A 26,462-nucleotide genomic window follows, 5' to 3' on the forward strand; every position below is an offset into this window, starting at 1 on the left:
GGTGGTTTACACTGGTGCTAATCTTCCATTCATTTTCTATACTGTTTATCCTGTTCAGTATAGTCAATTGCACCGCTACAGCATCACTGACTCCAGTGATACACACTGCTGTACAGTACCTTTCGTGGCCTTATTATGCAACGTGATGTAGCTCTTGTATTGAATCTAATGAGATGATTGTGTGATGACATTTTTGCTTGCGTAGTAGCAAATTGGTTTTAAAAACAAATGGATAAAACTTATACATAGTACAATGTATCGGCTTTGAGAAGTGTCCTGCTAAAAATCTATATTCATACAGGAGTAATCAAATTATATACCATTTTTATATCAAGCAAATGATAAGGAAAATAATGGGGGTAATGCTATTTTAAAATAAGTATTTTTTGTACAAATACATTATATAGTATACAATAACATTTCAAAATTGTACCCTCCACTGTCTGAATGTATTCTTTAAACCCTTGTTCTTCTCTTCATCATCATCCAGGTCCTCTCCACCATCATCATCAGTGTCCGCCATGATCACCGTTACTGCAAACAGCACAGCATCCTGGACTGTAACCAACACTTCACTTGTCAGCCATGCGGATGTGTCAAGAGTCAGCAACACGAGTGGCACGGAATGCTTCCATGCCACTCGTGTTGCTGACTCGTCACAAACTCTTCAAAAACTAGCTCATTTGGATGAGGGACTTTACAATGACTTCTACGGACTATGGATTGCACTCATGGTCATAAACTTCATCATTTTCCTGGTAGGTACAGTATCTTATCTGTGAATCCTGTTTTGGATCGAATCTTTAGCATAACCACTGACTGTCATGTTGAGTATCTCCGCTTCTATTTCAGGTGGGCTTGGTGCTCAACACGTTAGCTCTTTATGTGTTCTGTTTTCGCACCAAGCAAAAGAGCACCTCAGTGATCTACACCATCAATCTGGCCGTGACTGACCTGCTGGTCAATCTCTCTCTGCCGACGCGCATCCTGCTTTATTTCAGTGGTGGAGCTTGCCTCACCTGCTCGTACTTGCACATCTTCAGCTACTTTGTCAACATGTACTGCAGCATCCTCTTCCTCACCTGCATTTGTGTGGACCGCTACCTTGCCATCGTGCAGGCGAGTCTTGACAGGAAATTCAAATTCTCAGAAAATTGTGACTTTTTTTTTGTCCTTTAGGAAGGCAATGTTTTTTTCCCCCAAAAATGTATTTCCTATATGACCTTCAATGTATATCATATAATATTTGATGCAAACAGTCACAATGATAAAATGTTCTCTTTTGTAAACAGCCAAAAACACAATAGTACACAAATATATTTAACATATTTATAATTCCAAATATAAAAACATAACATTCACCATTAATTAATGCTAATTTAAGTATCACACATGATACAATTGGCGCTACAGGGTTGTTGCTCAATGAAAACTGTTATTTTCATGTCCTTATAGGTTGAAGCATCTCGTCGGTGGCGCAACTCTGGCGTGGCCAAATGTGTGTGTGTCTCGGTGTGGCTGTTCGCCATCGTGGTCACCTACTCCTTCCTGTCCACTGCCTTCCAACATACAGGCTGTTGCCTCTCCAAACTCCTCTTCCTCACTCTTACTGAGTTCTTTATACCCCTCATCGTCATCGTGGTGTTCACCCTGCGGATCGTTTGGGCGCTTGCTGATCATCGCCTCATGCAGCAGAGCAGGTATACAACCAACAGATGTGATTATCAGTTAATTGTGATTTTCTGAAACATTGGCTTCTGTTTAAGAAAGTATAGAAGTGCTAATGTTTAAAAATACAGGAGACTTTGTGTTTACTTATTTTGTTCCATTTCATTTTTGAAATGTTTCACAGACAATGCAGTTTGGGTCTGGAAAAAACACAAATTTGTAATTTCTTTTCGTTAAAAATGGGTAGCCGGAGTTTTGCTTGATGATAGGGTGGCAATTTTGCTGACAATATCATGAAGCATGAGAAATAACCTTTGAAATGAGGAGGATGTGTCACAGTTTTGGAGCATGTACAATTAAATCTGTATTCCATATAACTGTATGCAGCGTACCCACACTACGATTTTGTCACAAAAATTTGGACGAGACAAAACAATTAATCGATAATCGATACATCATCTTAGTCTCTGTTAGATAAAGAAGATTTTGATAAAGATACGCGAAAAATGGAGAGGAAAGGTACAGGACATCCTTGTTTATCTGTGCAGGAAAAGACGGAGGAGGGCCGTCCAGCTGCTCACCACAGTGCTGATCATCTTCACTGTCTGCTTCACACCATTCCACATACGACAGGTGGGTTGAGAGGAACTGACACATTATTATCAATTTTAGTCACCAAGCAGTGATATTGCATTATGTATCTGGCATGTAGGTGGTGGTGTATTTCTACCCCGATATGCCTCACCACGCGATCGTCTACCATTTGACCGTCACGCTCAGCAGTCTGAATAGCTGCATGGATCCGGTGGTCTACTGCTTTGTGACAAATAACTTTCAAGTAAGATTGCAGCTTCTTAGTTGTACAATAGAGTGGAATTCATTAGTATGAATCAGAATCATCTTTATTGGTCAAGTATGTTATAACACACAAGGAATTAGTCTCCGGTAGTTGGGGCCACTCGAGTGCGACAACAAACAGACACTATGACAAAATATACATTTAGGACATAAACAAAAAACAAATGTAACATTTGGGGGAAAATAGAGTTCACCTAAAAAGTTTACACACCCTTGTTCAAATGCCAGCTTTTTGTAGTATGACAAAAAATGTGACCTAAAAACTATAGAACTCAACTCTCTCTTTGAGTGGGGAAGTAACAAAACAAACTTCCGAAACACATTGTGTAAAATCTGTTACGGTCAGATGAAACCAAGGTTGAACTTTTTGGCCATAATTTCAAAATGTATGTTTGGCACAAACACAACACTGCTCATGACCTGAAGAACAACATACCTACAGTGAAGCATGTTGGTGGCAGCATCATGCTTTGGGGCTCTTTTTCTTCAAGCTTCAACTTGGGCCTTTCAGACAAGGTGGCGGGAAATATGAACTGTTTAAAATTAATTAATCACTCATTAGTGAGTCATTTGATAATAAGACTGTCCCTCTACTTCTCAGGCAACTATGAAGAATATTTTCCGGCGTGCAGAGGCAGAGCAAAGCAGCGGTGACATCATCAGCATGCAGCACAGCTCCAAGGCCTCAGGGGGGGAAGCCGCCACAGCCGTCCCTAACAATGTGATCATGATGAACACGATTCCCCCGTCACTGCAGAAAGACACTCAGAAGATTCACACATTCTAAATCATTTGAGGAATGTGCAGCATCAACCACGGGACGGCCACCGTTTTGCACATTAATGAACAGCGTTGATACAGCAAATACAATTCATTATGAGGGTGATGAAGACTCACAACTGGGATGCCATTTTACACTGCAGAAGGAAGCGAAGCTGTGAAGACTTTAATGGCCAGAAATCAACTGTTGCCATTAACAAAGGAACATAATGGAAGGCGGAAGGATAAAAGACAGCAATATAAAACAGACCACACCTGTTCCTTTTTGGATGAATATTCTTGGCTTGGATTATTACAAGACAATGACAAGGAACGATGACCCCCTTTGTACAGCAGAGGGCAACACTGCTCAGAGGAAATTCGAAAAAGTTTTGACTCACTGGGCTTCTCTGAGAATCCAGAAATAATAGGAATGAAGCACATCAAACTCAAACAATATTTTGCTGCTCGAGAATGCATGTGAATAACTATAATTTGACATCATAACTAAGAAATAATGATGCGCTTTACTATTTGTTTTGGTAAATGTAATGCCCTCGTATGAGGTCACGAAATAAAAATGGATAGCAATAATAATAATATACAGTATATAGCCTGTAAATATGTATATAACTATTGATAATTATACCCTACTCAATAATTATCGTAAACTATAAATAAATATATCATTATATTTGATCATTTTAACATAAAAAAACATTTGGTTAAAAGTGGTTCTATACATATGGGCGTATTTTTTAAATTCATGGATAGTAATATTTAAACAGATAAAAAATGATTTTGGTGCATAATGCATAAATCATTGTGTGGTGGTCCAATACATTTTTGACGGACTGTTACGGACAATTTAATATATACATAGTTTTATGATTGTATTATATTAAGTTAATTAGAAAAAAAAAAAAAAGCTTTTTCATTTTTTCCCTTTTAATCATCACTTATGTACATGTGATCGTCACCTTCCGGTGTGACGACGCAGCACGCCGGCCGTTTTGGCCCCTCCTCTCTTTTTGTTACTGTGGAAACCGTCGCGATTGAGGCAGGCAAGGGGAGTATACTGCAAGTCTGTAGTTGCAAGTGGACGGCTACTCGGAGCCTCCTCGTCTAGCTGCCAAAGGTTAGCCGAGCCCGCTAGCCCACGCTGAGCGCTTCGCTGTCCGCGGTATCGAAGACGGTTCGTGACGAGCAACTGACGCCTGTTTGTTTATGGAATAACATCCTCGGGTATGTTTGTACATCTTTGTCATTTCCTTACAAGTGTGGGAATTGCTTGAGTTACCGTTGTGCGGCAGGTTAGCGCTCTATGTTTAACCTTAGCCAAAATTGTCAAACGGTGTAGCGGTTTTGACAACCCAGCTGGACTTGACATATGCTTTTTTTTTTTTTTTTTTTTTTTTTTTTTTTTTTTTTTGCTTTGCACCTCGAAGAAGAGTTAGGGCAGCCAGTTGTAACATCAACAGGTAAAGACATAGTTACGACGCGCCAGAGGAAGAAAAAAAACAAAACATGTCCTGACCGGCTCAACAACTTCCATTAATTTCATTCATTCACTAGAGGATACATCTAAGAGGTGCTGTATGCGTATCGCTCTTTATGCATTAGTATTTGAACTGTCTAAAAGCTTACATGCTGCATCCGTCTGGATGCTGAGAGAGCCAAGCCTAGTTTTGTGCCTGTAATTGCACGAATACCAGTGTCGTTTCTCCAAAGATTTCATCATAATAGACAGTGTGTCATCGCCTTTGGTATACAGTCAGATTGCTCTGATGTGTTCTTCTCCATGGGTGCTAGATCTCACTTTGCTAAGGCCATACAATTTTGTGGAAATATGTTTTTCAGGGAATATAGGCCTTAATGCTTGCTTAGAAAAGCATGAGGTTGAACTGTAGCAGGAAAAGTACAATAGAACTAATGGAGTAGAGGTAGTGTCAAAAGTATAGTGCGGGACATGCAGAAAGTCGCTTTCATTTAGCTGTAATTACAAGGCCATCTCATGCTATTTTTTGAAATTGTTTTTTTTTTCTTCTTGGTCTTGGTGCGCTATAATTTTTGTCAGGTGAGCTATAATTTTTCTCAGTGCAAACACTTGTTTCACACCTTTCACCAATGATGACAACTGAAATGTGGCTTCATTGTCATTATTCCCAATGTAGCTTTGAACATTGGGAATAATGACAATGAAGCCAAGGGGCATATTTCCATGGCATCTTTGGGACGCGGTAGTTGCATGAATTCATTTCTTTCTTAGTCGTATTAAATGCATCATTGAGCATTCACACACAAGTACTATTTCTAGTTGATAGTGATTTAAACATGAGATACTGTATCATGGAGGAGTCCAGATCAGCTCGGGCTTCCACAGATACAGTACACAATTTTTTCACTGTATCATGTTTGTCACGGTTAGGTTATTTGAAGGCAAGGCAAAAACGTGGAGGACCCAAGTGCATGGAAGCAGGTATACAAGGCAGGAGTGCGGGAGTCTCAAAAAATAATATTTAATCTCCCAAAAAAGGGCAAACAAGGAACCTGGATGAAGCAAATTAAACAAAGTCCCACAACAGATAACCAAAGTAACAAAGAAACACTTGAATAAACCAAAAATGGAAACAAAACATGACTGCTGAATAAGACTTGGAACAGACCTGGACAGTGACACCTGACAATGACAACTGAAAATGACAATGAACCGACAAGAACTGAAAGAAACCAAGGAACTAAATACAAACAGATTGACGAGACAAAGAGGAACACCTGGACAAGACACGAGTGGCTGGAGGGAGCTGATTGGTCGACACAAGGAAAAGGTTGACAACAACAGGTGGACAAAATAACTAAATGAGCACACGACAAACATGGAACAAAATTAAACACAACCCAAACCGAAATACAGACCATGACAATATTTTACCAAAGGTTGATTATTTAAAGGTCAGATGACAAAGATGTTATGTGGTGAGTTAAAATTCATATTTGCATTGTTTATATGTTATGTAATACATGCACGTAACTTCCATGAAGTTTTCAACCATAGTTTAGCTAAAAATTAGGTTTTTATGACGCATATTGAGTCCTCCCCGAACATACCCGAAGTTCAAGACACCAGGGTGTGGTTACTCTATCCACCGCAAGGGCTACCAGAAGTGACGTTGCAATTGACAAACACAGCGCAATGGCGAGCAATGTGTTGGAATATGTGGAGGAGGGGGATTTCGACTTACAGGAGCGCCCAACTGAACTTAGCATCGTCAAAGCGTACATGTTTGAGCCGATGAGACAGTGATGACGACGAGCAGCTAAGTAGGAGCTGTACAACAGAAAAAGAGAGTAGCCACTGGCTCCATGTGACGGTATGTCAAAAGCATCAAGTTTTTTTCTACACTCATGACAATATTTTTTAGCACGACTATACGTATTATATATTCATATATGTTTCAGTGACACGGCACAAGCTTTTACATAGGATGTGGTATTCCTATTTGTTGTGTGCCCCTCGCTCGAGTTGCATTATAACACGCCGCACAGTCTTTGCCGTGTGTCTGTTGGCTTGTCATGTAGGCAAAAGTACAGACGACAGTATTGAAAAGTACTGTGTGGGTCTTTTTTTTTCCTACTCCCGAGTGCATAGTAACCATAATAGAGTCGTAGGTATGTACAAGGAAATTCTCACCTCTTGTCTGCGCCGCTTCGCCGCTGCATCGTGGCGGCTATGAGATTTAGTTCTCTTGCTGGCGGTGGATGTCCCGATGCCCGTAAGAAAAATAGTTGGCACCACAGCTGGTTTCAGCCTCTGCCTCTGTATCCAATGCTTTCTGCTAAGCCTTACTCACAACACGGCAGTTTCGAAGTGATCGGCACAGTTTGGAATTCTTGCTAGGCACCCTTAGCTGAGCATGTTTCTTACCCTGTCGATTGACTTTGCCTATCCACTGGTCATGTATTCCTTTTTCACTTGGAAAGACCTCAAAAAAACTTGCCAGTGCCTGAAGCATTTGTACAACCAAATGCCACACAATAAACCATTGTGACATCGTTAAATCATACGAAAAATATACGAGGACGGGAACAACAGCATGGAGCAATAGCACACAACACCGAATGAACAGTATGTTTGGCTTGTGTGACGTCACAGCGGCGGAAAGAGACGAAGATCGGAAGGCACGGGATGCAAAAAGCAGCAGGCGCATTCTGCATTATATCGATTTAACTGCTGTATATCTGCCAAATAATCACTTCAAAATGGCAGATGTGGTTTGTAAAGGGGTTCTAAAGTTATCAAGGAACATTTTTAAATCTTTGTCCTCTGACCATATAAGTTTGATTTCAACTCTTGCCTTTAATGGCTCACGTGTCAGTGTGGTAGCAGAAAAATAGTGATCTTTGCAATACAATTTTTTTCACCATCGTGTTTGCTTCTCCGCAGGTTGCTGCTGTCTTTGTCGAGAAACGTGCACACATTTTGGCTCAAAGAGAGACACACACTGCTGACAAGTACACACAAAACTTGTGCAATCAAAAAGCCTTCCATCACCCCATGCAGCCGCTGTAAACACAGTTACAGAGTAACTCCAACACACACACACTGACACACACACACACACACACACAGACACACACACTGAGGAACAAAGCTGCTACCCTGCTGAGCTGCAGGAGCATTTTCACTTATCAAACCTTCAAAAGGCATGATGGACGGAATAAGATTTTCATCATCAGTATTTTGCAGGTAAGTGACGCTGCTAATGGAAACAAACAAAATTAGGGAAAGACCGATTATCGTCCAGGCCGATTATCTGTGCTCATGTTCAGGTATCGGCCTTTTTATTTTTTTTAACTCAATGGCCAATAAGATCAATTTAAAACTTGGTGAACTTCAGGGCTATTTATTTACATTTTCAGTTGATAATGCTGACCCTGGGAACTATCTGCACCTTTTGTTTTTGTTTAAAACAAAAACAAGTGAAAGATTAACATTTCAGTTATATTGAAATTTTGGAAAACTTTATTTTTATTGTTTTAAACTTTGGGGGGCTATTTGTATGTTTAAGTTTTCATATAACTTTGTAAGCCATGCTGCTGAGCCTGGGAGTTCCCTGCTGTTTTTGTTCGAATTTTAATATAAAGAGGTCTGTGGTTAAGAAAAAAAAAAAAGAAAACTTGAACATGCTGGAAATTTCAAAAGCTGTTCAATAAACATTTGCTTAAAGTAATTTAAATGAGGGCGGCACGGTGCTCGACTGGTTAGAGCGTCTACCTCACAGTTCTGAGGTGTGGGGTTCAATCCCCGGCCCCTCCTGTGTGGAGTTAGCATGTTCTCCCCATTCCTGTGTAGGTTTTCTCCGGGCACTCCAGTTTCCTCCCACATCCCAAAAAACATGCATGGTAGGTTAATTGAAGACTCTAAATTGACACCCGCGACACTTGTGAGGATAAGCGGCTCAGAACTATTATAGTACTATTAAAAATTTTGACGCCAATATTTTCCCTTTTACAGCATACAGCAAATGGCTCCAAATATCTGTTACACTACTAATAATTGGTATTGGTATCAGCCCTGTAAAAAAAAAAAACATGTCACAAAATGCTTTACAGGATGTATAAATTACAAAAAATACTAAACATAAAAGTGGGAAAAAAATAAAACATAAGGCAAAACTAAATTATGTGTAAATAATTGCTAGGACTGGTCAACATTTTATATATTTTTTAAACCGTTTTGGAGCGTGTTTGGAATGTGCGAACACTGCATCTTTTTCAGCGGGTTTGTGGTACATTAGAGGATTGATGTTGTTAGACCTTTAGCAATGGGAAGGATTAGTACTGTGACATGAAGTGGAGAGGCAGTGAGGAGATTTGAAAACAGCAGCGATGTGAGTAGTTTGGGGCTTGAAGCTGAAGAGTAAAGCTCAGCATGTGAATAATGAAAATAATGCAATCATGGATTTTAATTGTATTCCTTATAGGGTGATAACCACAATTTAACTTCAAAGAAGTTAAAAAAATAAAAAGCACATAGCAAAGCACCAATGGGAGAACAGGAAACTTTAGATCTTGACGAGAAGAGGAGGCCAATGGAAGTCGACAGCGAAAGTGAGACAGAGGATGCAGAGGAATCATCGGGCGAAGGTAGAGGCATGCAGACCCCCCTGCACCGCTGGGTCATGCACGGAGCAGTGATGTTTGGCCGGGAATACTGCTATGCTATGGAAACTGCCCTGGTCGTACCAGTGTTGCTCCAGATAGGTAAACAAACATTCAACATTTATGAAACCTCATACAAGTACTGTACTACAGTTGCCAATGTGGTCGCATGAGTTGACTGGCGCCTTTATGGCCTGCAGTCAGAAACTAGTTTGATGATTTAATTTAAGTTTTGAAAATTAAATATTAGTAAAGCGGCACGGTGGCGGACTGGTTAGAGCGTCACCCTCACAGTTCTGAGGACCCGGGTTCAATCCCCGGCCCCGCCTGTGTGGAGTATGCATGTTCTCCCCGTGCCTGCGTGGGTTTTCTCCGAGTACTCCGGTTTCCTCCCACATCCCAAAAACATGCATGAATTGGAGACTCTAAATTACCCGTAGGCATGACTGTGAGTGTGAATGGTTGTTTGTTCCTATGTGCCCTGCGATTGGCTGGCAACCAGTTCAGGGTGTACCCCGCCTCCTGCCCGATGACAGCTGGGATAGGCTCCAGCACGCCCGCGACCCTAGTGAGGAGAAGCGGCTCAGAAAATGGATGGATGGAAATATTAGTAAAGAGTTATTTTTTATCTTGGTACAAGATGAGATTTAACATTTCTTAACCCATCATACGGCAGTCATGGTATTACGGGCAATTGTACATTTTAGCCCCACAAATGCAGAATATTACTTTTTTTTTATTTTTTATTGTAATCATCACATTTATAATAACACCGGCCAAGCACAACAGTATGACCACTTGCACAATACTCTATAATGATATCCAATATAACAGCAGCAACAGATGATAATTGACAATAATTTTAACTGTGTTTATTATTGTGGTTGTAGTTTGCAATAATATATAAATGTACTGCATCATAATGAGCTGTTCCTAATATTTTGGGTACCACAAAATATCCGGACATACAATCCCTCTCTGTCAATCAAAACTGAACATTATTATCTTTTATAATGAAGACTACTTAATAGAGCACTTGTATTTGACATCATCATATTGTGTTAGTTGTGCAATATTGTGGCTGGTTGGTGTACTCGCAAAATACAGTTACCCTCCATTATATTCCAGTATAACTTCCTTTATTCCTTTGTACTGATTGGCTGGTAGATGTCACATTATGGTGAGCCCTGTGGCGTCCAATTGAACTTACCGGTAAGAACTCATTCGCTGCCAGCCTTCCGAGTTAACGTGGATATTTGACTTCTCAAGCCGTCAATGGCAGTGAATTAATTAAGTAACCAAAGAGGTTTCAGTGAACACGTTTTCTTTCTTATTGTCGTTAAGCGTTCACAATTGTTTTTGAAAGTAATGCAGTGCTACTGTCTGTTTGGCTCTCAAATTCTTAAATCAACATTTGTCACGTGGGATGATCGTGGCCACTCTCCTAATAAGTAGGACTAAAATAATACTGATAAGGGAAGTATTTAACTATGATGAGTCTACTAGAATTTCCTGTTTTCATTTTTAATTTGGCTTTGTGTTTTTCATTTGTGTCGAAAAACACTTTGTCAGAGCCGAGTACAATTAGCATTCACAAATAAATGTGCTCACTAACAGGTCAATGCGAGAACAACCATACTGTTTTCCACTGTTACAACATAACAACTCTAGTTATACTGTGGGGAAGTAAACACGCGGTATGTTGTTTCACAGCAGATACTGTATTTACTTTTGGTTCAAAGCATGTGAAAGGCTCTTTTTGCACTGTATACCAGATAACCTAGTTACAGTCATACAATGGCAAGACCTCACTGTCAATTCAGCAAGAATAAACCTTTTATTGCATAATTCATTTATTGCAACAGCTGCCTTAAGGAGTGCCCAACTCAGTATAACACTTAAAAGTCCCTGCAACAATAACTGGACTGGCACCGCGGACGTGTTGCACCATAGTGTAATGTAACCTGCATGCCCAGCAATAGCTATCACCAATGTCAATGGCAAACGAAACAAAGGCACTTTTTCCTGGTATGTCAAGAATGTCCAACACAGCACATTTCAGCTTCACCGTCTTTCCCCGGGTTTGCAATATTGAGAGAAAGATTAGGTTTAAAACCTATTCAGGGTGTTATGGAGGCATTTACATTTTCTAGGCATCCACCTTTGCAGTGCTGTTCCCCAGCCCCAGCTGTTGAAAATGGAGAGAGTTACTTTCCTTTTGTTGTCTTTTTTCGTAGGCTTGTCAAATGGTTGTGTAATGTAATTTTCCCTCTGTCAATAAGATTTACCAGTGGTAAAAATGCATTTGTAAACATACTACATCTGTAAATGGACATTTGTTAACATACAACGGCATGGTCAGAAATAGGGATCAGCAACTGGATTTCCTTGATCAACTTTGGAGAAAATTAACATAATGGTAATTACCATAGCCGATGTCATCATGCCTTCCTTAGACAGCAAAATAGTTAGGAGCGAATCACCAACACCTTTGCTGGTTGCTGTCAAGTACTGGGCTCCATTTTGCTTCAAATGCTTCAAGACATGTTTAGCCTTCACTGGCAGTACTCACAAAACCGTTGAACCCTCATTTCACTGGGGAAAAGAAACCGAAACCGATTGGCGTAGGAACGCGCCCTCAAAACGCTTCAGTAGGCAGAGCGACTGGATCCCGTAGCGTCGAAGCGGCAGCCCGGTGGCGTTGAGCAGGCAGGACCCGTGGCGTTGAGCAGGCAGGACCCGTGGTGTTGAAAGAGTAAATCCGTTCGCGTTGAAACAGTAAATCCGTTTGTGTCGAAAAACCAGGTCAAGAAACCCCAAAAAAACTCCTCTCTCCCGCCGCATCTCCCGCTCTTCTTCCCCACGACCCACCTCCTTCCCCGAATCCACTTCGACGCCCCACCCATTCAATCAATCATTAAAAAAAAAAACCTGAAATGTTCACAGACCCCTCGGAACGCAGGACACCCCAGTATCCATCCACACAAAGAACCAAACAAACTTTTAACTTGTTTTCACAACAGCAATTCAAACAAATACAGTTCAACACATTTTAGTCAGTACACTACACTCTCCCCCCACAAAAAAAAAATGGTCATGGCCTCATGACATGTATAACAACATAACCTTTTATGAACAGGATAAACACTCCCCTCTCAAACCAATGCACTTATAAAAAGTGCTCTTGTACCTCAAAGGTGATGGAGATAAACCATCTGTCTTATCATCAACCTTAGCTAGAGAGACAGTATGAGTACTAACTACCCAGAGCTTATTGTAGTGTGTCTTCTGTAAGCACTCAGCCACTGCCCCAAATGTCTTTAGCTGACATCTCACATTCTCAGCAGGAAGACCCATGCATCGGAGAAGTGTGGTGTGCTGTTGTGCAGAACTTTGCGGACCAGGCTAACAAACGAAAACATCCGGATGTGTCATTGTTGTTAAAAGAGTGGGAAAAGTTAAAGGTCAAGGACTCTGTACTGTACCGAATCAGTAAGCCTCCCAACAAACCAGTTCGACAACAACTCTTACTCCCACAGAAGTTCAGAGAAACTGTTCTTCAGTCTTTGCATGACCAGTCAGGTCACCTTGGGTTTGACAAAACCTATGGGTTGGTGCGAGAGAGATTTTACTGGCCTCGTATGAAAACACAGGTTGAGACGTAATGTAAAAATTGTCCAAGGTGTATTTAGAGGAAAACGCTGCCCAAGAGAGCTGCTGAGTTGTCACATCTTACCCGTGAGGGGCCGATGGATCTTGTCTGTATGGATTTCTTGACAATTGAGCCTGACTCCAGAAACATTTGTAATATGCTTGTAGTTACAGATCACTACACACGTTATACTCAAGCTTTTGCGACTAAGGATCAAAAGGCGTCAACAGTTGCTAAGGTCCTGTGGTAACAATATTCTGTCCACTATGGTCTACCGAAGCGAGTACACTCGGATCAAGGCAGAGATTTCGAGAGCCGCCTCATTCATGAACTGTTGAGTATGCTTGGTATAAAGAAGTCTAGAACCACACCCTACCACCAGCAGGGTGACCCGCAACCTGAGCGTTTCAATAGAACTCTTCTCAACATGCTCGGTACTCTTGATGCACAGGACAAAAGTAAATGGAGTAAATACATCAGTCAGCTGGTGCATGCATACAACTGCACGCTAAATGAGTCAACAGGCCACTCGCCATATTTTCTCATGTTCGGTCGAGAGGCTAGACTGCCAGTAGCTGTGGCATTTGGAGTCTCAAGTGATGGTACATCCACCAAGTCCTATCTGAAATACGTCAAAAACATGAAACGAGAATTACAGACTGCCTACCAGCTTGCCGAGAGCATGGCTAGAAAACAAAATGAAGGGAACAAACAACGCTAAGATCAGAGAGTTCGTTTCTGTCCATTAGTCTCTGGTGACAGGGTGTTAATCAGAAATCTTGGACTGCAAGGAAAACACAAGATAGCTGATCGTTGGAAAGCTACACCATACGTTGTGGAGAGTCAACTCCCTGGTATGCCTGTGTTCAAGTTGAAGCCAGAGAACGGACAAGGCTTTAACAAAGTATTGCACCGAAATCACATTCTGCCCATTGGACAGGAAGTGAAATTGAATGTGGAAAAGAACGAAGATACACTTCAACGCAAAAGGAGAGCCAGCAAAAGACTCAAAGCAAAGAGGGCTGAAAACTGTAATCTTTCTGGTGTACCAGCGCTTGATCATGTTGAAAAGATCGAGTCTGCATCTGACTCAGAAGAGAATGAAATGGGTGTGTGGTATGATTATCACTCCATATGTGAGTCAAGACAACCGGAAGCTCAGGAAACTTTTCAATCAGAACCTGTCAGCCTGGATTTGGATCAAGTTGCCCCTCCAATTAACCAAGAGATGGATGAGGTTACAGTTGAGGCACCTGCGGCAACAGATGACGATGGATCCGTAGTGCAAGATGAGACTTTTGAAAGTACTGTTGATACTGGAAGGGACACTGAAGCACAGACATTCGATGTAACGACTGCGAGACAAGACAGTGTTACAGAGAGTTCAGACGAGGCACGGCGGCCTCAAAGACTGAAAAGGGTTCCTACCCAACTAACCTATGACTTGTTAGGGAGTCCAATCTCTGTGGCAGTTAGTACTCATACTGTCTCTCTAGCTAAGGTTGATGATAAGACAGATGGTTTATCTCCATCACCTTTGAGGTACAGGAGCACTTTTTATAAGTGGATTGGTTTGAGAGGGGAGTGTTTATCCTGTTCATAAAAGGTTATGTTGTTGTACATGTCATGAGGGCATGACCATTTTTTTTTTTTTTGTGGGGCGAGAGTGTAGTGTACTGACTAAAATGTGTTGAACTGTATTTGTTTGAATTGCTGTTGTGAAAACTAGTCAAAAGTTTGTTTGGTTCTTTGTGTGAATGGATACTGGGCTGTCCTGCGTTCCGAGGGGTCTGTGAACATTTCAGGGTTTTTTTTGTTTTGTTTTTTTCAAAACCAGTTACACAAAACACACTCAGTATTGTGATTACATTGCTATTACAACCCCGGTCAACATTGACCGAATTTTTTCTTTTTTTTTTTTTTTTTTCCTCTTTGCTCACAAATACACTAGTGAACAATAACAATCCCGGACGAGCCCCCACATGTAGCCTTCACTGGCAGTACTCACAAAACCATTGAACCCTCAGTTCACTGGGGAAAAGAAACCGAAACCGATTGGCGTAGGAACGCGCCCTCAAAACGCTTCAGTAGGCACAGCGACTGGATCCCATAGCGTCGAAGCGGCAGCCCGGTGGTGTTGAGCAGGCAGGACCCGTGGCGATGAGCAGGCAGGACCCGTGGTGTTGAAAGAGTAAATCCGTTCGCGTTGAAACAGTAAATCCGTTCGCGTCGAAAAACCAGGTCAAGAACCCCCAAAAAAACTCCTCTCTCCCGCCGCATCTCCCGCTCTTCTTCCCCACGACCCACCTCCTTCCCCGAATCCCCTTTGACGCCCCACCCATTCAATCAATCATTAAAAAAAAAAACCTGAAATGTTCACAGACCCCTCGGAACGCAGGACACCCCAGTATCCATCCACACAAAGAACCAAACAAACTTTTAACTAGTTTTCACAACAGCAATTCAAACAAATACAGTTCAACACATTTTAGTCAGTACACTACACATGATTAATCAGTAATCAATTCAACTCAACAAAATTCTTAATGATTAATTACTCAATTATTATTCCCACCCCATTTCAGAAGTTAAGGAACATGGTTACATGGTTAACACTTGACAGAAGTCATTCACCTGTTATAATAATGTTTTCCTGCTCCAAAGTTGCTGTTGTTGCATTCATGTAGGAATATCAATGCATTAGGTTCATCAGTAAGGAGAACCTTATTCCATTCACTTTCTAGCAGCCTCTTCAGTACTTTATGTGTACAGGGTAAAGGGTATTACTAAGTTATTAGGTAAAAAAAACCATGTCGCTGTTCAAAGTGGTCCCACACCAAACAGTTGGCTTTCTGATTTTATTTCTACCACAGCTGTTTTGGCCATATTGTAGTTGAACTTGTGCTGCTTGATGCCAAGTAGTGTCCACAATGCCTGCTTCGGTTTTCAAGATTTAGCTACCGCACATTATAACATCTGAATGTTGGATGATATGATTCTTTATTGTTTTTTTAACAATAACAAATATTTAGTTATAATGTCTGACCTCTTTAGGATCATCTGTTAGCAAAGTAGAACATTAATTTTGTCATGTGGAAACATTTCTGCTTTGCCATCATAATTTAGATGTTTTCTGTTTAGGAGATCTTCATGGTCAAGCCCCATATCCTGTTAGCAATATATCTATTTGCCTCATTTGAATAGCTGAATTGAAACACATACAAAAAAGGTATTTTAAAAAAGTACAAACATCATATAATTGTTTTTATATACAACAGAATGTCAGTAAACTACTTGAATCAAAACTGCTAACTGCAGGAGTGTCATTTGTTGGTCCCCCTCCATGCTTTGCAACTGTAGCTGCAATTGTGTTGACTTAAGAGGGTAGAGAAGACCTCAGCAGAGGAAGGCAGCGTGGGTAAAATGTTCTTCCCGTGAGAACCAGCCAGCCAGAGAACCAGACTGCTAGGAATACAATGGAGAAGAAAACAATCCTCCACTTCTCTACAAGGGATGGACAATGTTTGCTGTTGTCTTGCAGGCAACCTAACATGAACGTGTGTACTTAAATCTAACAAACTGTGTTTTAAGTTCTCATAGAAGTCTCATTGTGTGGTACTATTTCTGCACTGTTGCAACTGGTCTGCTAATCGTCATTGGTTAGAGGAAGCTACCATCATTTTTGAATGAGGTGATTTGTGCTCTGCTTTTGAGAAAGAATGCTGTAGGTAATGTAGAAAGACAAAAATAACCTGCACATCATAAAGTATCAACCCACTTCTTATGTGGTTTATTTGCTTAAATGTAAGTCAATGCATGACAAAAATATGAATGCTGTCGCTTAACAGCACCAGTTCCAAAACGGCAGCACAAAGTTGCCTTATAAAGGAGCGATTCAACAAAATGAATAATTATACAAATGATCACAACTATCAACTGTTTCTGCCCTGTGATAGGGACTAAAATTATAAGGTTCTTTTGTCAAAGTCAAGTGTTGAGTGTCCTGTGACCACTCCTTGAATTTATAACATGAATTGACTCTATTGTGTGTGTGTGTGTGTGTGTGTGCGTGTTTATATATATATGCGTCTGTTTGTCCTAGGCCTGCCTGAGCAATATTACAGTCTAACATGGTTCCTCAGTCCTATCTTTGGTCTCATCCTCACACCTGTGATGGGCTCGGCTAGTGACCGCTGTACGCTGCGATGGGGTCGGAGGAGGCCATTCATACTGGCTCTGTGTGTTGGTGTACTGCTCGGTATGGCAATGTTCTTAAACGGATCACTAATTGGTGAGTTCAAAGTTTATTGCGCCAAAATGTCACTTTGCAACTTCGCCCGCCGGCTGATATCAATGCGGGTTTTTTTCAGGGCTTTCCATTGGTGATCGCCCTGGTAGTCAGCCAGTGGGCATCATCCTCACAGTTTTGGGAGTGATGGTGCTGGACTTTAGTGCTGATGCGTGTGATGGACCGATTAGAGCTTACCTTCTTGATGTTGCGGACACAGAGGAGCAAGATATGGCCCTAAATATCCACGCCTTTTCAGCAGGTAACAATTTGAGGCACGACTTCACAGAAATTATGAAATGTCTATACCAGTGATTCTCAACTGGTGAGGTGAGGCCCAAAGGTGGGCCCTGGAACCATAATGGGTCAGAAATATCGGCCTGACAAGAAGTTTTTCTATCTTCAGTTAAGCGCCAGTTTGAGAATTTCACACAGCTGCAATGCGTAGTACAATTTATCCTATCCATGACAAGTTTCTCGAAATAGGAGCTATTCTTGACAAACCACGAGGTTGAAGGCTACCTACTACCACCACTGATAATATCACTGTAGCGATTATATATCAAATAAGAATTGTAATTATCCATTTTCCATTTTCAACACCGCTGGAGCCTATCCCAGCTGACTGCGGGCAAAAGGCAGACTACACCCTGAACTGGTCGCCAGTCAGTCGCAGGGCACATATAGACACGGACAACCATTCGCATCCACATTTACACCGTCACTGAGTGGGAACAGAACCCACGCTGCCTGCACCAAAGTCAGGCGAGTGTACCACTACACCATCAGTGACCAGAATTGTAGTTAATTTAGGATAAAGTAATAAGTCGGGAGCGACGTTTGCGTTACTTCCGGTTTATCGTAATTTTGATTTAATTGTTCAAATCAAACTAATGTCTCGAAAAGGGCACGACGTCAATTTTTTCAAGTTTAACTTTAGGTGAAATGACGACTTTTTAATCAGTCTCATAATATGGAGGCTGCTACACTCTATGACATTTTGAGTCCTAGGTTACAGAGGTTTACTTAAATTCAGAACACACAGAATACGACCACGAGTGGAATTTTATGGTACATTTAATGAAACACACAACTACAACTACAACTACAAACTACAACAAGGCTAGCTTGCGTTTAGCGGTGGTTGAAATGTGTAGTTGATATGTGTAGTAAATATGATGTACTGTTCATATGTTTTACTTGGTGAAAATAGAAAAGTGCGCTTGCACTTGGCTGAGCAGTTACTACAAATATAGTACTGTTAGTGCTTTTTTTTTTTCCTGTGGAAATAAAGCAATAACGAGACCAGTCATGGCATTGTACAATCTTATGAAAAATGCGTACGCAGAAGAATAATGTGGCATGCAAACAATAATGCTCTTGTGTGTGTGTGCGTGCGTGCGTGTGTCCTCCAGGGCTTGGTGGCGCTTTGGGCTACATGCTAGGCGGTCTCGACTGGACTGGCACTTCTCTGGGTCAAGCGTTTAAGTCACAGCAGCAAGTCCTCTTCCTTTTCACAGCCATCATTTTCATTATCTCTGTCATACTGCACATGTTCAGTATCCCTGAGAAACAATTTGTGGCATCCCAGCAGTTTAATATCAAAGGAAGAAGGACTTCAGCCAGTCAATCATCTTACCGACGAGTTAGTCACACACCACAGCTTCTTGATGTCATTGCAGAGGAGGACCCCCCTTTCGGAGAGAACCACCAATCAGATCCTAAGGTTGAGGAAATGGACTTCCTGATTATGGAGCGAATGCGGAGTAAAAGCGATTCAGTCTTAGCCATGCCAGACACGACAATCAACCTGGATCCTGACCTTGACCTGCAGATCCAGCTTTTCTTGTCAGAGCTACACCAGGCTTTACCTGAAATCCAGGAAGGTCTAAAAGATTCGTTCAAGCCTTCGAAGCAGAGTATTGGGTCTTTGAGTCCTGGTGGACCACCAAAACCTGCAGATCGAATAGTGGTTGTGGAATCTGGAGATTCTTTTTCTGAGCCTAATGGTCAGATTAATGGTCCTCCAGAAGTTAGTCCTGCCTCTGACGGCTCACATATGAAACCAAAGGTAAAGTAGATTTCCTATTATGTGATTTATTGTATGCTCAAAAGGCATTTTGTAAGACGCATGTGCTTTTGTTTCCGTCCTATTGAGCAGACCAAGCTGGCTAATGGTGCTGGTGTCAATGCTGGCTTGTCATCCACTGAGCACTGCAATGCAAACAAAAGCCACACCTCCAGCAAAACTGTCACTCGGCTCCTCAGCGCCACATCTTCGCCGCGCCCACACAAACATACGTTCTACCGACAAGTAAAACACTTTTATAAAACATCTTTCACGAAAAATTGTGAATACTAATATAAAACAGCCTGGGGTTCAAATTTGTTGTTCCTGTTTCTTCAGCCTTCTTTTACATTCTCTTATTATGGACGAGTGGGATCCCAGCGTCACCGATTGCGACGGACAACCACCTCTAGTCCTCCGCCAATCACCACTTCCCGCAGTCTGAATGATCTTAGTGATCTGCAGATGATTGCAGACAGGCGGGAGTTTCAGTTGTCGGAAAGCAGTCTTTCTTCAGTGGACTCCAGCAGTGATGACGGGCCCAACAGGGGCACAACTGTACGACTGCTCTGGTTGTCAATGCTGAAGGTGACAGACAATTGCAATAGGTCTCTAAATATTACTCCCAAACACCTTCACTCAAGTTTTTGTGAAATTATATTTCTTCTGGTTCTATACTGTGCAGATGCCAAAGCCGCTGTGGAGGCTGTGTGTATGTCACCTGGTCACATGGTTTTCCTATTTAGCTCAAGCTGTCTTCTATACAGATTTCATGGGCCAAGTCATCTTCCATGGAGACCCCAAGGTACACAGACACACTTCCTACTTTTGTGTTTTGTTTTTGCAGTTTGCATTGACTGTAACTGAACTGTACCTGAAATACAATGCCTTTATTTTAAATAAATACATAAATTCATATATACATATAAACGGAACACACCGTTTATATGTATATATGAATTTAGCGCACAGAGGGACTGGACAAAAAATAATTAATTGATCATCAGAATCTGAAAGAAGTTTGCTTCTCGGTCAACTCGGTCACATGATGAGGGGAAAAAAGTAAACCCAAAGCTAGCAAAACTAAGTAAAAAACAAAAAGCTGTTTTGATAGCTTCTTCAAAAAGGGAAACACTGAGACAGACAAACATCACACAACTTCCAACAAAAAGAAAGCCCTCTTCAGGAGACATCAACCATAGCTTATACCGTACTTTTGGTACGGGTTTTTTTTGCTAGTTGACTTGCACACACCAAACCAACTTGCCATAAAATGTCACAACATGCCCACAAATGAGACAATGAAGCCATCAAAACGGCTTCGGCACATGGAGGCCAAACCTTTGGAGGTTTTTTGAAAAGAAAAAAATATTACTCCAACATGGGACCAGCTCGTTGAATAGAAAAAAAGCGCAGGGCTCCTGTTAATCACATTTACATTCAGCGTAATGATAAGTTGTATATTTAATTATTTGTTTTCATTTGTCTTAATGCCGCTCTGTCAAAATGTATCTTTACGTGAAACTGTTCCGTGGCGCAAAAGATGTTATGTTTATATATAATAAAAAACAAACTCACTTTTGTTTTCACACTTAACGCAGTTATTTTGCTCAGCTTTGAAGTTTTAATGTAGTAATGTTTTTATTCTTATGTCTTGCAGGAGGGATGTATTGATACCATGATATTTATTTTTCAGCGCTCGCCGATACTGAGTACTGATACCACAAGTACTTTTGATACAGTATATATAATTTGAATTAACACGATGAAAGATAATTATGAACAAAGACCTTTCTTGCTTTCTGATGCACGTGATGATCGCTGACGTGCCAAACCGCCACAGTGTAGCACCAAATGGAGGACTTACTCGATACCCGATTTTTTTTGCCTGAAGTATCGGTTGCTGGCCTTCACGAGTACCCGATCCATTGAAATAAGGCCGGTATCGGTTTTGACTTTAGACGCTGAGCGGAAACTGAGCTGTCTGTTTTTCCTGGTGGAAATGGAGCACTCAAATAATCAATGTATTAGAAATAATTTTATGTATATAGCTTTTTAAAACAATATTTTCTGTTAATAGTATAATCATTGTTCCAGGCACTAGCTAATTCCACAGAGTTCCAGAATTACAACAGCGGAGTGCAGATGGGGTGTTGGGGGCTTGTGGTCAATGCTGCTACTGCTGCCGTCTGCTCAGGTATAAATGCACAAGTCGAAATGAGCTTTTCAAGACCATTAACTGCCTCCCATTTTCTCCAAAATGACAGTAATCAGTGGTACAATTACACTTCCGTCCCACTTGTCTCTTTTCCAACCAGCCATCCTTCAGAAGTACCTAGATAACTTTGACCTGAGCATCAAGGTCATCTACATTATGGGGACTCTGGGCTTCGCAATAGGTGAGAATCCATGACAGAATCAACAGCAGCAATACGCTACAATCATCAACGTACAATATATCATGCACTGTATGTGTTCACTATATGTATGCCTTTCTAACCTTAGGAACTGCGGCGATGGCCATCTTCCCGAATGTCTACGTCGCCATGGTGATGATCAGCAGCATGGGCATCATCTCCATGAGCATGTCTTACTGTCCATATGCCTTACTAGGACAGTACCATGAAATTAAAGAGGTATTTGTGTAATGCCAGAACAGAGTTGTAAAAATATTTGTTCTAGCAATCAGAAAAACAGAATTTGTCAGTGAAAATTACATTCTCTGCTGTTGTAATGCTTTTCTCAGTACATCCACCACAGTCCAGCCAACAGTAGAAGAGGTTTTGGTATTGACTGCGCTATCCTATCATGCCACGTAAGTCATTTTAACCGTTCCAAGCTCCAAGCTTGTATTACCCAACACGACTCAATTATAGTGGAACCTCTTAAGTTGAATGCCCCTGTGGTTGTACAATTATAAATTTGACCCAAAACTGAGGAAAATATGGAGCAAGCTTTGCATTTTCTTTGGATTTTTGGCAACAGTTATTCCAAAATGATCACCTCAACAGTTAAGAGAAGAACATGAAAGAAGAAACAGATGAATGTACAACAGATGAAACTCACATTTAAAGCAGAAAGACTTTGGCGTCAGCGTACTTGTGTTTTTATTGCTTTTACAATATGCAATATATGTTAACTTTATGCACTTTTGACACGTGGCAATTAAGTATGTTAAAATGTGCATTGTATAAATCACCTTTACATGTCACTGACAATTATCACTTTATTGAGCATTAAGAATTCTCTTGGTTTTTGATTCATCGTGTCTGACACAATTGAGGCAAAATGGAGTGCACTACTCACGTTCAACGAGTTTGCTATTGAAGACCAACATTCCGTCAACTATGGGAGGTTCAACTACAACCCCAATTCCAATGAAGTTGGGACATTGTGTTAAACATAAATAAAAACAGACTACAATGATTTGCAAATCATGTTCATTCTATATTTAATTGAATACACTACAAAGACACGATATTTAATGTTCAAACTGATAAACTTTATTGTTTTTAGTAAATAATCATTAACTTGGAATTTTATGGCTGCAACATGTTCCAAAAAAGCTGGGACAGGTGGCAAAAAAGACGCTTATCAAACACCTGTTTGGAACATCCCACAGGTGAACAGGCTAATTGGGAACAGGTGGGTGCCATGATTGGGTATAAAAAGAGCTTCCCTGAATTGCGCTGTCATTCACAAGCATTCCTTCAAACAACCATTCGCACTCACATTCACACCTACGGACAATTTAGAGTCTCCAATTCATGCATGTTTTTGGGATGTGGGAGGAAGCCGGAGTGCAATGCAAAAGCCATTTATCAACAACACCCAGAAACGCCGCCGGCTTCTCTAGGCCCGAGCTCATCTAAGATGGAGTGATGCAAAGTGGAAATGTATTCTGTGGTCCGACGAGTCCACATTTCAAATTGTTTTGGAAATTGTGGACGCCGTGTCCTCTGGGCCAAAGAGGAAAAGAACCGGGCTCTTATGGACGCAAAGTTCAAAAGCCAGAATCTGTGATGGTATGGGGCTGTGTTAGTGCCAATGGCATTGGTAACTTACACATCTGTGAAGGCACCATTAATGCTGAAAGCTACGTACAGGTTTTGGAAAAACATATGCTGCCATCCAAGCAACGTCTTTTTCATGGACGCCCCTGCTTATTTCAGCAAGACAATGCCAACCCATTATCTACACATGTTACAACAGCGTGGCTTCGTAGTAAAAGAGTGTGTGTACTAAAATGTGTGCCGCGTAAAATACGACAACGGAGACCCCGGACTTGAACAGCTGAAGCTGTGCATCAAGCAAGAATGGGAAAGAATTTGACCTACAAAGCGTCAACAATTAGTGTCCTCAGTTCCCAAACGTTTATTGAATGTTGTTAAAAGAAAAGGTGCTGTAACACAGTGGTAAACATGACCCTGTCCCAGCTTTTTTGGAATGTGTTGCAGCCATAAAATTATAAGTTAATGATTATTTGCTAAAAACAATAAAGTTAATCAGTTTGAACATGAAATAGCTTGTCTTTGTAGTTTATTCAATTAAATATCGGTTTAACATGATTTGCAAATTATTTTACTGTGTTTTTATTTAAGTTTTACACAACTTCCCAACTTCATTGGAATTGGGGCTGTACATCCACGCAGTCCTCCACTCTGGAAACTCCAACTGAAGTTATTTTTCACAATACAACACTGAGATGTAACATTCTGAGATTGTTCTGTTGAATCACATCATGGGAAAAAAATCATGTGTTTTTAAAACTTGTGTTTAACTAGGTTTACCTGCCGCAGCACGGTGAGCTCGTGGTTAGCACATCTACCTCACAGTTCTGAGGTTCTGGGTTCAAATCTTGACTCACGTCCTCTTCTGTAGAGTTTGTTTTGTCCCACATTCCAACATGCATAGATTGTCCGTAGGGGTGAATGTGAGTGAATGTTTTTTTTGTTTGTTTTTTTGCCTCTATGTGCCCTGCGATTGACTGGCAACCAGTCCAGGGTATATTCTGCCTCTCACTCAAAGCCGGCTGGGATAGCCTCCAGCACACCCGCGACCCTAATGAGGACAAGTGCTAGAAAATGGATGCATCAGTTGCCAAGCATCCCTGAGCAAATTATGTTCAAACAGATGCTACTCTGCATGTCTGAAAATCATAATGCTCAAGTCTATATAATTTCTCAATATTTCCAGGTTTATATAAGCCAAATTCTAGTCGCATCGGCACTGGGAGCGGTCATCAAGGCTGTCGGCAGCGTGCGAGTCATTCCGATGGTGGCGTCCGGCAGCTCCTTCCTCGGCTTCCTCGTCGCCTGTTTCCTCGTTATTTATCCTGACGAGGATTCCAAGGACCAGGAGTTGGCCTGTTTGTCACTTGAGCTGGACCAGAACGGAGAAGAAGGTGGTGAGAGATTGGCTCTCCAGAAGATGGCAGACAGAGATGGTCTCAAAAATACTGAGACACAACCAGTCGCCTGAGCGTAAACTTGTAGGGGGAAGTAGGAGAAATGAAGCCGAGATGGAAAATTATTAGAAAAAAAATAACCACAGCAATATAGTGAAGATGGATTTGCACAGATTTGTCTCATTGGTATGAGGAGTGTTCTGCACGTCCCGTTGCTACCTCAGCTCGAACAGGCTAATGTGGACTAGACAGACTGAACGAGCCTGGAAAAAAGTTTGACAAGAAACGTTTCAGTGAAGGGCAAAGTGAGACCTGGTGATACTGTATTGTTATGTAATGCCTTCTAGCTGCTTCATAGGTGATCACAATGGTGGGAAAGTGTCACTTTGGCCTCTCCTGCATTATCTACATTATTGGCTAAGGAGCGATGTAAATACATGTCCCAGTCAGGTTAATATAAAACCGAAGCTCTACATTTTGGGTTTGTCTGGTGTCGTTTGCCCCCGTACAGACGGATGTGCTTTAATTCACTGTGATAACATTGCAAGCATTTACATAACAGGCTTCTGTGCCATTAGTAGAGCCTGTATTATTATTTGTTGATGAGAGCACTATGCACCCTTATGCAGGAACCCCAGTGGCATTTAATTGCAATGTGAAATGATACATTATGCCAGTTTTGCCAAAGTTTAGGCCGCACATCATTTCTTAACTACACTCAAAAGTGAAATTCCTAGCTCACATCCTCAGGTACCCGAGTGGCAATCAACTTTGGCAGAGTGACTTTGTTTCTTTAGAAGTATTTTGTCATAAGGTGCCTTTTTTTTTTTTTTTTTTAACCTCCCACTGTGGCTTATAATTATATTTCTGGATTAGTATAATAATGCCCTTTAAATAGTAACTAGGCCAATCATGCAGCCTGCGAAAAACTTTTGACTATGCAAGGTGATATTCAGGAGTTGTAAATCTACTATGCAGTCTGATAAGTTACTGTAAGTGCCTTTTAGTGCAGAAGGCTCAGAATGGGCAGAACAGTTAGTTTTCAAGTAATAATTTGGGTTGTGCAACAATTTGCTCTGAAAGCCCTCATTCAACTTAGGAAATGATGGCGATTAATATTTAAAAACAAAAGCAAATTCCTTGTGAGCCACCCAAAGGTCTTTGATTTCTTATCTCACAGGTACGAGTGGCACATTGAAGCCTGGAACAGCGTGTGTTATGTGTGGCAATAGTTTGGATTTTATGTACTGTAGTATGTTAAGATTTGTAGCTGTATTCTGTTCCGTGTCACCAACGTTTGGGGTGGCTTTCTGATTGCTGCTGAACAGATTTTTTATAAAGATTTAAGCTGTTTTTGAAACTACTCCTTTGAAGAAGAAGAAAAAAGTTGAAACCACCCACAGTTGTCTGTCATTCATTAACATAACCTTCCACCTTGACTCTTTGGCATAATATACTGTACAAGGGTCTGGGTGTCAATCAATGTTTTATTTACAAAGAGCATTTAATCATTCTGATATATATATATATATATATATATATATATATAGTTTCCCAACTTTAATGTTTAAGATCATCACACAAATGTAAATATCAGAAA

The 26,462-nt window shown here is 41.0% G+C and overlaps 2 protein-coding genes across 5 annotated transcripts; both read left to right on the forward strand.

Annotated features, from left to right (window-relative positions):
* Positions 1-521: 521 nt before the first annotated feature.
* On the forward strand, positions 522-3,313 carry gpr20 (G protein-coupled receptor 20). The gene is made up of 6 exons (XM_061776428.1): positions 522-758; positions 853-1,119; positions 1,456-1,700; positions 2,217-2,301; positions 2,381-2,506; positions 3,128-3,313. The coding sequence occupies exons 1-6, from the start codon at positions 522-524 to the stop codon at positions 3,311-3,313; spliced, it is 1,146 nt and encodes a 381-aa protein (XP_061632412.1).
* Positions 3,314-4,264: 951 nt separating this feature from the next.
* On the forward strand, positions 4,265-26,258 carry LOC133479932 (solute carrier family 45 member 4-like). 4 transcript variants are annotated; one of them, XM_061777499.1, is made up of 14 exons: positions 4,265-4,530; positions 7,730-8,032; positions 9,270-9,549; positions 17,202-17,390; positions 17,470-17,649; positions 18,803-19,458; positions 19,549-19,701; positions 19,795-20,043; positions 20,141-20,260; positions 21,553-21,652; positions 21,774-21,854; positions 21,961-22,091; positions 22,202-22,270; positions 24,652-26,258. In XM_061777499.1, the coding sequence occupies exons 3-14, from the start codon at positions 9,333-9,335 to the stop codon at positions 24,934-24,936; spliced, it is 2,430 nt and encodes an 809-aa protein (XP_061633483.1). In that variant the 5' UTR covers positions 4,265-4,530; positions 7,730-8,032; positions 9,270-9,332; the 3' UTR covers positions 24,937-26,258. The 4 variants fall into 4 exon arrangements, with proteins under 4 accessions (XP_061633483.1, XP_061633488.1, XP_061633485.1 ...); XM_061777500.1 differs by lacking the exon at positions 4,265-4,530 and adding an exon at positions 4,780-6,127; XM_061777501.1 differs by lacking the exon at positions 9,270-9,549 and having other exon boundaries at positions 4,274-4,530.
* Positions 26,259-26,462: the final 204 nt, after the last annotated feature.

This window comes from Phyllopteryx taeniolatus, chromosome 6, assembly GCF_024500385.1.
Source record: "Phyllopteryx taeniolatus isolate TA_2022b chromosome 6, UOR_Ptae_1.2, whole genome shotgun sequence".
In the NCBI taxonomy this organism is placed as follows: Eukaryota; Metazoa; Chordata; class Actinopteri; order Syngnathiformes; family Syngnathidae; genus Phyllopteryx; species Phyllopteryx taeniolatus.